The 12,151-nt window shown below is 36.8% G+C and overlaps 1 protein-coding gene across 3 annotated transcripts in view; it reads right to left on the bottom strand.

The window, feature by feature from the left end:
- The window catches only part of RSF1 (remodeling and spacing factor 1), a 175,629-nt gene that overhangs the window by 119,065 nt on the left and 44,413 nt on the right, over positions 1-12,151 (bottom strand). For all 3 annotated transcript variants that reach the window (XM_082627860.1, XM_082627858.1, XM_082627859.1), the window contains exon 2: positions 11,095-11,186. In XM_082627860.1, coding sequence (XP_082483986.1) covers positions 11,095-11,186 — 92 coding nt within the window. The remainder of the gene's footprint in view (positions 1-11,094; positions 11,187-12,151) is intronic.

The following is a 12,151-nucleotide window of genomic DNA, read 5'->3' as shown; positions in this document are numbered from 1 at the left end:
GATTGGAAGAATCAACATTGTGAAAATGACTATACTACCGAAAGCAATCTACAGATTCAATGCAATCCTTATCAAACTACCAATGGCATTTTTCACAGAACTAGAACAAAAAATTGCACGATTTCTGTGGAAACACAAAAGACCCTAAATAGCCAAAGCATTCTTGAGGGAAAAAAACAGAGCTGGAGGAATCAGACTCCCTAACTTAAGACTATACTAGAAAGCTATAGTAATCAAGACAGCATGGTACTGGCACAAACAGAAATATAGATCAATGGAATAGGACAGAAAGCCCAGAGATAAATCCATGCACATATGGTCACCTTATCTTTGATAAAGGAGGCAAGAGTATACAACACAGAAAAGAGAGCCTCTTCCATAAGTGGTGCTGGGAAACTGGACAGCTACATGTAAAAGAATGAAATTAGAACACTTCCTAACATCATACACAAAAATAAACTCCAAATGGATTAAGGACCTAAATGTAAGGCCAGACACTATAAAACTCTTAGAGGAAAACATAGGCAGAACACTCTATGACATAAATCACAGCAAGATCCTTTTGGACCCACCTCCTAGAGAAATGGAAATAAAAACAAAAATAAACAAATGGGACCTAATGAAACTTAAAAGCTTTTGTACAGCATGGGAAATCATAAACAAGACAAAAAGACAACCCTCAGAATGGGAGAAAATATTTGCAAACAAAGCAAGTGACAAAGGATTAATCTCCAAAATATACAAGCAGCTCATGCAGCTCAATATCAAAAAAACAAACAACCTAATCCAAAAATGGGCAGAAGCGGTAAACAGACATTTTTCTAAAGAAGATATACAGGCTGCCAACAAACACATGAAAAGATGCTCAACATTACCAATCATTAGAGAAATGCAAATCAAAACTACAATGAGATTATCACCTCACACTGGTAGGAATGGCCATCATCAAAAAATTTACGAACAGTAAATGCTGGAGAGGGTGTGGAGAAAAGGGAACCCTGCTACACTGTTGGTGGGGATGTGAATTGATACAGCCACTATGAAGAACAGTATGGAGGTTCCTTAAAAAACTAAAAATAGAACTAGCATATGACCCAGCAATCCTACTACTGGGCATATACCCTGAGAAAACCATAATTCAAAGCGTCATGTACCAAAATGTTCATTGCAGCTCTATTTACAATAGCCAGGAGATGGAAGCAACCTAAGTGTCCATCATTGGATGAATGGATACAGAAGATGTGGCACATATATACAATGGAATATTACTCAGCCATAAAAAGAAGTGAAATTGAGTTATTTGTAGTGAGTTGGATGGACCTAGGGTCTGTCATACAGAGTGAAGTTAAGTTAGAAAGAGAAAAACAAATACCATATGGTAACACATATATACGAAGTCTAAAAAAAATGGTTCTGATGAACCAAGGGGCAGGACAGGAATAAAGACACAGACATAGAGAACGGACCTGAGGACACGCAGAGGGGGAAGGGTAAGCTGGGATGAAGTGAGAGAGTGGCGTGGACATATATACACTACCAAATGTAAAATAGATAGCTAGTGGGAAGCACCTGCATAGCACAGGGAGATCAGGTCGGTGCTTTGCGACCACCTAGAGGAGTGGGATAGGGAGGGTGGGAGGGAGACGCAAGAGGGAGGGGATATGGGGATATACGTATGCATATAGCTGATTCACTTTGTTATACATCAGAAACTAACGCAACACTGTAAAGCAATTATACTCCAATAAAGATGCTAAACAAAAAGTACTCTTAGAAGAGCTAAAATAATAGGCGCTAAAAATTGGTATTTCATAATAGTATCCTTTTAACATGCTTGAGTACCTACAATTAGCAAGGCATAATATTAGATGAAAACACTGAAAAATATGCATACTTCCCTGATTTCAAAGAATTTGCATTTTGATGTGTGTGTGGGGTGTGGAGCAGGAGCAGGGGAACAGGCGAGCAGAGAGAGACACACACACAGACATATGTACACAAACACACTCATGTGGCTGGCTTGTGCTAGGAGAGTGTTCGTTCATTTATCCAATTATTGATTCAACAAATATTGAGTGAGCAATCGCTATGTGTTAGACACTGGTTCAGGTGCTAAGAATATAATAGAGATAGACAAAAATCCTTGCCCTCACTGAGATTTGGTTTATGTGGAGGAGACAGACTTAAATAATAAACTTGGGACTTTTCGTTCTATGAATGAAATAAAACAAGGTGATAAGATGAGATTGAAGGGCAAGGCCTACTTTAGTTATACACAAAAAAGCAAGGAGCAAGAAACAGCATGACCATTCTGGAAACCAAAAGTATTTCTTCATGGTACAACTACTGTACTGTATGTACTACCACACAGTACATACTGATGTGGTAAAGAGAACAGCAAGAAAAGAATCCAGAGAAAAAAACAGCAAGGACCATCACATAAAAATCTTTGTTCCCATGTTAAAAAATTTATTTTCCATTCAGAAGACAACAAGGAGTCATAATTAAGGGCTTAAAACAGAAGAGAAAGATCATTCAGATTTTCGCTTTACCATTTTCACTGTGGTAACTGAAATAGACATGGAAACCAATCTGGAGGTTCTCACATTAATCCAGGTGAGAGACAATGACTGCAAGCAGGGTAGAAACAAAGAGGGTTGAGTATACTGAGTTGAGAGAGATTTAGAAGGCTAAATCAAACAGAGCTTGGTTGATGTGAAGTCCAGAGTGACCAGCAGCTCTGAATATATAATAGTACCATTTACCAAGTCAAGGAACAATAAACTCTAGACTGTTAAAAAATATATACTATAAAAGTAGCAGATCTATCCAAGTTCTGGTTTTCTTTTACTAACTTGGATACACGGCCAAGAATAAGTATCTCTCTTTGGTTCTTAATATCTTCATCTGTTAAATGAACAGTTCAGAGAGGCCAAGATTTAGTTTGGGAAATGATAAAGGAATCAAGGATGATACTTAGATTTTTGGTTCGAGAAAGTACGTAGTACTGATGCTATTTAACCAAGGGTATCAGTCAGGATAGTAGGGTTATGCTGCAGTAACAAAGGACCCCCAAATCTCAATGATTTACAACAATGGCTGGCAAACTCTGGCCCACAGACTGAGTGCTTGTTTTTGTAGATAAAGTTTTACTGGAACACAGTCATATCCATTTATTTAGAAATTGTAGTTGTGAAAGAGAATATAAGGACCACAAGCCTAAAATATTTACTATCTTACCCCTTAAGAAATAGTTTGCTGAACACCTAGGTTTACAGCAACCAAGTTTATTCTTGGGCTACACTGTATCTTGATAACAGGTTGGTAGTGGCTCTGCTGCACATTATCTTCACCCCCAAATGAGCAGCATTTATCTAGAAAATTATCAGTCATCATAGCAAAGGGAATAAAACACATGGAGAATATACATTGCTCTTAAAGCTTTTTCCCGAAAGTGTAACTAACATACCACTTTTCCTTCATTTCACCAACCAAAGCCAAATCACATGACCATGCCTGAATTTACCAGCAGGGGGATGTATAGTCCTCCCAAAGGGAAGGGAACCAAATATTTTGCAGTTGTCCCACACAAATCTGGCCACCCTGTTCCATTTTCCTGAGTTTGCGGCCACTAAAGAAGACCTGACATTTTCTAACCTCTTTTATGAATAGGTATAATCATGTGACTGTGCTGTTTCTAATGGAATAACAGAAGTAACATACGCAACTTCTGCTTCACTTATTAAAAGAAAACTGCATGCCCTGAACTTACTTTCTTTCTCCTTTCTGAGGCTGAAGTACATTGTACAACACAGAAAAGCAAAATGTCCTAGGGTACAACAGTGAAATAAAAGAAACCTGGGTCTCTGAATAACCTAATGGAACACAACTGTCTCAAGAGTCTAGACCAGTCATTGTTATGACAGAGAGAAATAAACTTATTGTTTGTTTGTTTGTTTCCTTTTTGGCTGCGCTATATGGCATGCAGGACCTTAGTTCCCCGACCACATATCAAACCTGTGCCTCCTGCATTGGGAGCTAAGAGTCTTAACCACTGGACCACCTGGGAAGTCCCAAGTTATTGCTTATTTAAGCAATTATATTTTGGAATCATTTTGTTACAGAAGTTTAGTCTCTATACTGACACAGATTCACTTTATTTTTTGAGTAAAGATGTTCACTATGTAATTGAGTATACTGGCCTTGGAACTAAGCAGATTCAGGATGAAAATATGACTCATTGGCAAACGGGGTTTAAAGCCAAGGGAATAAATAAGATAACCCAGGGAGAGTATATAAAATGAGACTAGAGGAGGGTCTAAAACAAAACTCTATAGTACAAAAACCTTCAGGAGCTTAGATAAAAAGAAAGATCTGGCAAAGGAGACTACTAGGGATAGAAAGAAAAGCAGGAAAGTACTGTAGGAAAGAAGGCAAAAGAAGAATGTTTGAAGGAAAGAACATGTAGAGAAACTGGGAAGATATGTAATAAATAGTGTCACTTGAATTTAGTAATAAGGGACACTGTTCAAATGCTTGAATTGAAAAAGAAATTTTATTGGAATGGAATTATGCAGAGGAGGAAATTTTCAATGGACTAAGGAGTGAATGGGAGGTAAAGAAACAGACTAGCAAACAAAGAAAATTATTTCAAGAGGTTTGTAAGATAGATAGCTTCTACGTGGCCCATAATGATCTTCACCTCCTGGTATTCATTCCCCTTATGTCATTCCCTCTCTTGTTCCTTCACCCCACCCCCTTTGGTTATGAGCCAAATCTAGTGATTTCATTCTAACAAATAAAATATGGCAAAGGTGATAGTACATCATTTCCAAGATCTGGCTACAAAAAGACCATGAGTTCCATCTCGGGCATTCTCTCAAACTCATTGGCTCTGTTGCAATATTTTAAGCTGCCTTATGAAGAAGCCATGACAAGGAACCCAATCCTGTCAACAGCTATGTGACTGAGCTTGGAAGTTGATCCTCTTCCAGTTGAGCCTTCAGAGAAAACTGCAAGGCAAGCTGACAGCTTGACTACATACAGCCTAATGACAGACACTGAGCCAGATACCTAACATACAAAAATTATGAGATAATTAATGTTTGATGTTCATTGTTTTAAGCTGCTCAGTTTGGGGGTAAGTTGCCATGAAAGCAATAGATAACTAATATAAAGGGGAAGAAGAGCAGATGGGTAGCAGCTGAAGGGAAATAAAGAGTTAATGGAGAGTTTATAGTTCTTTACTAAAATAGGAGAGACTTTAGCATATCAAAAAAGGATAAGGTAAAAGTACACATTTATACATAAGAGTGTATTTACAGGGCAGTGAAAGTCTTAAAAAACAGGAAAAAAAGGAATGTAAATATACATATGAAGTTAGCAAATCTATAAATATCTAAGTAGAAAAATTATTTTTTAATATTGAAGAAGGGCATAATATATGTTAAGTAAGGGCAAAAAAAAGTCTCAACAAAACTAGAGGGATCAAACAAAGTATGTTCTACACAATGGAATGAAATTAGAAATGAAAAACAGGAAAAAATTGGGGAAATTCACAAACATGTGGAAACAACACACTACTAAATAACCAACGGGTCAAAAAAGAAATCACAAGGGAAAAGAGAAAATAGTTAGAAATGAATGAAAACAAAAGAGAACATACTAATATATGAAATGTAACTAAGCAGGGATTAGATGCAATAGCTGAAAATGCCTATATTGAAAAAGAGGAATACCTCAAATTAATAACCTAAACTTCCATGTTAAAAAAGAAGAGTAGGGACTTCCCTGGTGGCGCAGTGGTTAAGAATCCATCTGCCAATGCTACAGACACAGGTTAGAGCCCTGGTCTGGAAAGATCCCACATGCCGCGGAGTAACTAAGCTGGTGCGCCACAACTACTGAGCCAGCACTCTAGAGCCCGCACTCTAGAGCCCACGAGCCACAACTACTGAAGCCTATGCGCCTAGAGCCCCGTGCTCTGCAACAAGAGAAGCCACCGCAATAAGCAGCCCACGCACCACAACGAAGAGTAGCCCCCACTCACTGCAACTAGAGAAAGCCTGCGCGCAGCAACAAAGACCCAACGTGGCCAAAAATAAATAAATTAATTAATTTAAAAAAAGAGGGCTTCCCTGGTGGCGCAGTGGTTGAGAGTCCGCCTGCTGATTCAGGGGACACGGGTTCGTGCCCCGGTCTGGGAAGATCCCACATGCCGCGGAGCGGCTGGGCCTGTGAGCCATGGCTGCTGAGCCTGTGCATCCGGAGCCTGTGCTCCACAACGGGAGAGGCCACAACAGTGAGAGGCCCGCATACTCCAAAAAAAAAAAAAAAAAAAGAAAAACAGAAATTCAATTAAACCAAAAGTTGGTCCTTAAAAAGATAAAATTTTACAAACCTCTAACTAGACTGACCACGAAAAAAGAGAACACTAAATCAGTAAAATGAGGAAAGAAAGAAGGAACATTACTACTGACTTTGCAGAAGTAAAAAGAATTATAAGTGAATACTATGAACAACTGTATGCCAATAAATTAGATAAGCTAATAAAAGGGACAATTTCCTAGAAAGGCACAAACTACTGAACTTGACACAAGAAGAAATACAAATCTGAATAAATCAATGACAATTAAAGAGACTGAATAAACAAACAAACAAAAAATTTTCAACAAAGAAAAGCCCAAGTGCACCTGGCTTCCCTGCTAAATTCTAATAAATACCTCACAAACACTGGCAAAAAAATAAAAGCAGAGGAAACACTTCTTAATTCAACATATAAGGACAGTATTACCCAGATACCAAAACCAGACAGACACTTCAAGAAAAAAAAAAAAAAAATACAGATATCCCTTATGAACGTAGGCACAAAAATCCTCAAAAATAAATTAACAAACCAAATCTAGCAACAGATAAAAATGATTACGGACCATGACCAAGTGGGATTGGTTACAGGATTGCAAGGTTTCAACATATGAAAATTAATCAATGTAACACACCACATTAATAGAATAAAGGACAAAATTCGCGTGGTTAACTCAGTAGATGCAGAAAAAACATCTGACAAAATCCAACAGCTTTCATGATAAAAATACTAAACAAACTAGGAAAAGAAGAGAATTTCCTCAACCTGATAAAGGACATCAATGAAAAACCCTCAAATAACACCATAAAAAAAGCTGAAAGGCTGAAAACTTTCCCCCTAGGATCAGGAACATGACAAGGATGTCAGCTCTCACCATTTCTATTCAACAGTGTACCAGAGGTTCCAGCAGAGCAATTATGCAAGAAAAAGAAATAAAGGGTATCCAGATTAAAAAGGGGGAAGTAAACCTATCTATGTTTGCAGATGACATAATCTTGTACATAGAAAATCTTAAGAATTCACAAAAAAAGCTCTTTGAGCTAATAATGAGTTTGGCAAAGTTGCAACATACAAGATCAACATACAATCATTAGTCATATTTCTACACAATAGCAATGAATGATATGAAAATGAAATTAAGAAAATTCCATTTACAATACCCTCAAAAACAGCAAAATACTAAGGAATAAATTGAACAAAATATAAGACTGGAGTCAGAAAACTACAAAACATTTTTGAAAGGAATTAAAGACCTACATATTTTGAAAGACATCCTATTTTCATGGATCAGAAAACTTACTACTGTTAAGAAGCCAATACTCCCCAAATTTATCTATAGATTATATACAATCCCTATGCAAATCCTAACTGGCATTTTTGCAGATACTGATAAGCTGACCCTCAAACTTGTAAGGAAATGAAAGTGATGCAGAACAGCCAAAACAATTTTGGAAAAGCTGAACAATTTCAAAATTTACCACAAAGCTGCAGTAATCAAGACTATATGGTACCAGCATAAATAACAACATGTAAGTCAACAGAATGAAAACTTCAGAAATAAACTCTCACATTTACGGTCAACTGACTTTCTACAAGGATGTCAAGGCAATCCAGTGAGGGAAAGAATAATTTTTTTTACAAATGGTAATAGAACAAACGGATATCTATGTGCAAAGAATATAGTGGACTCCTATCTGAGAGTATATTCAAAAATTAAATGGGTTATAGATCTAAATTTAAGAAGTAAAACTACAAACTCTTAAAACAAAATATAGGATTAAATCTTCATGACCTGGTTTGGGCAACGGTTTCTTATATATGACACCAAAGCACTAGCCACGTTAGAAAAATATTGGACTTAATCAAAACCAAAACTTGCATGCATCAAAAGATATTACACAGAAACTGAAAAGACAACACACATAATGAGAGAAAATATTTGAAAACCATTTATCTGGTAAGGGTCCAGTATGCAGAATATATAAAAAACTTTAAAAACTCAAAAACAAGAAGACAACCAATTAAAAAATGGACAAGGATGTGAATAGACATTTTTCCAAAGAAGATACACACGAAGTCCAACAAGCCCATGAAAAGAAGGTTCAACATCCTTTAATCATAAGGAAAATGTAAATCAAAACCATAATGAGGTAGTACTTCATCCCCACTGGGAGGGCTAAAATCAATCAGTCAATATTAAGTGTTGGTAAGGTGGGATATGGAAAAGTTGGAACCCTCATAGGTTCCTAGGGGAAAACGTTGGAGCTGTTTTGGAAACAGTCTGGCAGTTCCTCAAAAGGTTAAACAAAAAATTACCATATAACCCAGCAATTCTACCCTAGATATATACTCAAAAAATTGAATCACCTGTCTACCCAAAAATCTGTACACAAATGTTCATAGCGTACTATTTATAATAGCCAAAAGGTGGAAACAAGGCAAATATCATAAACTGATAAGCAGATAAATAAAATGTAATATTATCCACACAATGGAATATTATTCAAGCATAAAAACGAACAAAGTTCTGATACATGCTACAACACAGATGAACCTTGAAAACATTATGCTAAGTGAAAGAAGCCAGACACAAAGGCTACAAATTGTGATTCCATTTATATGAAACCTCCATAATAGGCAAATCCATAGAGTCAGAAAACAGATCAGTGGTTGCTAAGGACTGGGGGAAAGGGGAAGTAATTGCTAATGGGTATGAGGTTTCTTCTGGGGGAGATGAAGATGTTCTGGTTTGGATACTGGTGATGGTTGCACAACCTTGTGAATATACTAAAAACACTGAATTGTACACTTTCAAAGGGCAAATTTTATGTTATGTGAATGTATCTCAATTCAAAAAAATTGAGCTAGAACCTGTAGTTATGACCATAAAACTAAAGGGGTTTATAAAATCATCTTGTCCCAATTCTCACATTTTATGAAGAAACTGAGATACAAGGGGGCAAAAGGAGATTATTCGTGGACCCAAATTCTGTTAACAGTAGAGTTGAGATTAGTATACAAGATATTTCTACCTCAGTTCTCAGAACATATACAAAACAAACAAACCCACTTTAATAAACAGATTTACAAACAACTACACAACTACACCCTTTAAAACGTTATGTTAAAAACTACTGTCCTAGGGCTTCCCTGGTGGCGCAGTGGTTGAGAGTCCGCGTGCCGATGCAGGGGACACGGGTTCATGCCCCGGTCCGGGAAGACCCCACATGCCGCGGAGCGTCTGGGCCCGTGAGCCATGGCCGCTGAGCCTGCGCATCCGGAGCCTGTGCTCCGCAACGGGAGAGGCCACAATAGTGAGAGGCCCGCGTACCGCAAAAAAACAAACAAAAAAAATAAATAAAACAAAAAAAACCCTACTGTCCTGAAATTCCAGCACCTCTTTTTAAGGTCCAGACCTAGATTATTAATAAATATTTTGTTAAAGGCAAAGCAGCAACTTCACTGGTATCCACCCCCCGCCCCACTGGTATGTTTAAAAGGACTTTAAACAGTTAAAACTTTGCTCATTTATTATCCACAGTTTAATATAGTTCAGAGATTTAATTAAATATTAGTTAATCAAGGCTTTTAGAAAATCACACAGCATCAAATTTTTGAAATGCTGAGCCAACTTTCCAGGGCTTCAAACTTGTGCAAAAATATTGAAATATATCTCATCTCATATTGGGCTTTTCAAAAGTTAAGACACTCCTACCACTTGCTGAGCGTTCAGGTCTATGCCTCCTCTCCCTGAATCTGGGGAGAACTATGGTTGCTTCAACCAACAGAGTACAGTGAAAGTGACCTTTCCAAATTCCCAACCCAGAAAGTCACTGAGCTGATTAAAATGATTATTGTTTTATGTCACTTAATTTAGAGTGGTGTGTTATGCAGCAAAGATAACTGGAACAGCACATGTGATTTTTTATGATAATAACAAGCAACTCTTGTTCTCTGATGGTTCCTCTTTTCATAGCACTCTACAATCATATACACACCCCTGCAAAAGCAGATATGAAAATACATGTATACATAAACATACATTTTTAAAAAGACGACAAGAAAATTACACAGTTTTTCAATCGCCTAAAAATGTAACCTAATATTCTAGTATGTTAGAGTTCAAAATCTCACGCCCCCACCCCTCACAAAATTATGTGGATCTCAAAAGTTTGGATGCAATTCCATCCAGACAATTTTTCCTGAATGGTCGTGCCCTTAATAGGGTTTATCCTAAAGCAATCATTGTCTGATTACCCAGGTTGTTCTCATTAAGGATAGATTTGGCCTATTGTTAACTTAGAAGCCTTCCATACTGACCTAAAGGTCTTTGGACATTTTACTTTTTAAGTAAAAGACAAATTTTGGCTCTGTCTACACATACTACGTGATCTCAAAGAAAAACGACAACTTTGTTGGGTCTTATCTATATCTTAATTGAGTTGATCAGGACGATTTTAAGAAATCATGAAAGAAACTGAGAGAAAATATGAAAAGTCCTGAGCACAGTGTTTGACACAAAAGATAACACCTCTGAAATCTAACTTTGGAACTCTAGACTATTGCTTAGTAGCTGCAAAAAAGAATCACATACCAGTAGTAATCATATAGATTTCTGAGTCATATTTTGCAACTTTTAGGTGACCATTTTAAAAATCAGAGCATATTAAGAAACATAACATCGATTTATGCTAGATAGAATATAGAGAAGGTGATTTACAAATATTTACCTTGATCAAATATTTTTCCCATCTATCTGCTGTAACAGATTTGCCAATCTTCCTCATCAACTTCAAATGGAGCTCCACCAATTCTTTAGGTACTTAAAAGGAAGAAAAAATACTGTTAGCCAGCAAAATAAAACATTTGCAAACATTTAGGATCATAAAAAAAGAACTTTCTCCAGTGCTGAATACTTTTTCAAAATAGATGTTCATTTAGTTATCTTTTAGAACTCTGAATCAGAAAAGACTAAACTAGGGCAAGAAATAACTGAAAGCTACTTTTTTAAACATGAACAAGAATATTCATGTTTTCTTTCAAAACACCAACAATTAAGAGTGAACTCTAAAAGAGCGGCATGGACATATATACACTACCAAACGTAAGGTAGATAGCTAGTGGGAAGCAGCCGCATAGCACAGGGAGATCAGCTCGGTGCTTTGTGACCGCCTGGAGGGGTGGGATAGGGAGGGTGGGAGGGAGACGCAAAAGGGAGGGGATATGGAAACATATGTATATGTATAACTGATTAAATTTGTTATAAGGCAAAAAATTAAAAAAAATAAATTAAAAAAAAAAAAGAGTGAACTCTAGTGTAAACTGTAGACTTTTGGGTGATAATAATGTGTCAATGTAGGTTCATCAATTTCAACAAATGTACCATAGTAGTGTGGGATGTGGACAGTGAGAGAGGTTGTACATGTGCGGAGGAAGAGGGTATATGTGAACTCTCTATACTTTGTGCTCATTTTTCTTTGTGAATCTAAAACTGCTCTAAAAAATAAAGTCTATAAAAAATACCATAAAGTAAAAGCACTTAACTATACAACTAAAATTTCTACTGTGTTTCTCATACCACATATTTGGTTTCTTGACTGAGATTGCAGACCAAGACACAGATTCACAGAATCAGAAAGGAATCAACGAATATAAATTCCAAATTGACAGTTATCTCAGAAATAGAGTCTAATTGGTTTTCAAGCTATTGAAGAAAACTACTCTTCTGATCTATCCCTTATCTAATGTGCTAAACTCCTCTATAGCATCCCTATAAATCTCTGCTTG

Source organism: Mesoplodon mirus (genome assembly GCF_964341445.2).
Source record: "Mesoplodon mirus genome assembly, chromosome: 7".
NCBI classification, from domain to species: domain Eukaryota; kingdom Metazoa; phylum Chordata; class Mammalia; order Artiodactyla; family Ziphiidae; genus Mesoplodon; species Mesoplodon mirus.
This window is presented reverse-complemented; position numbering and strand designations above follow the sequence as displayed.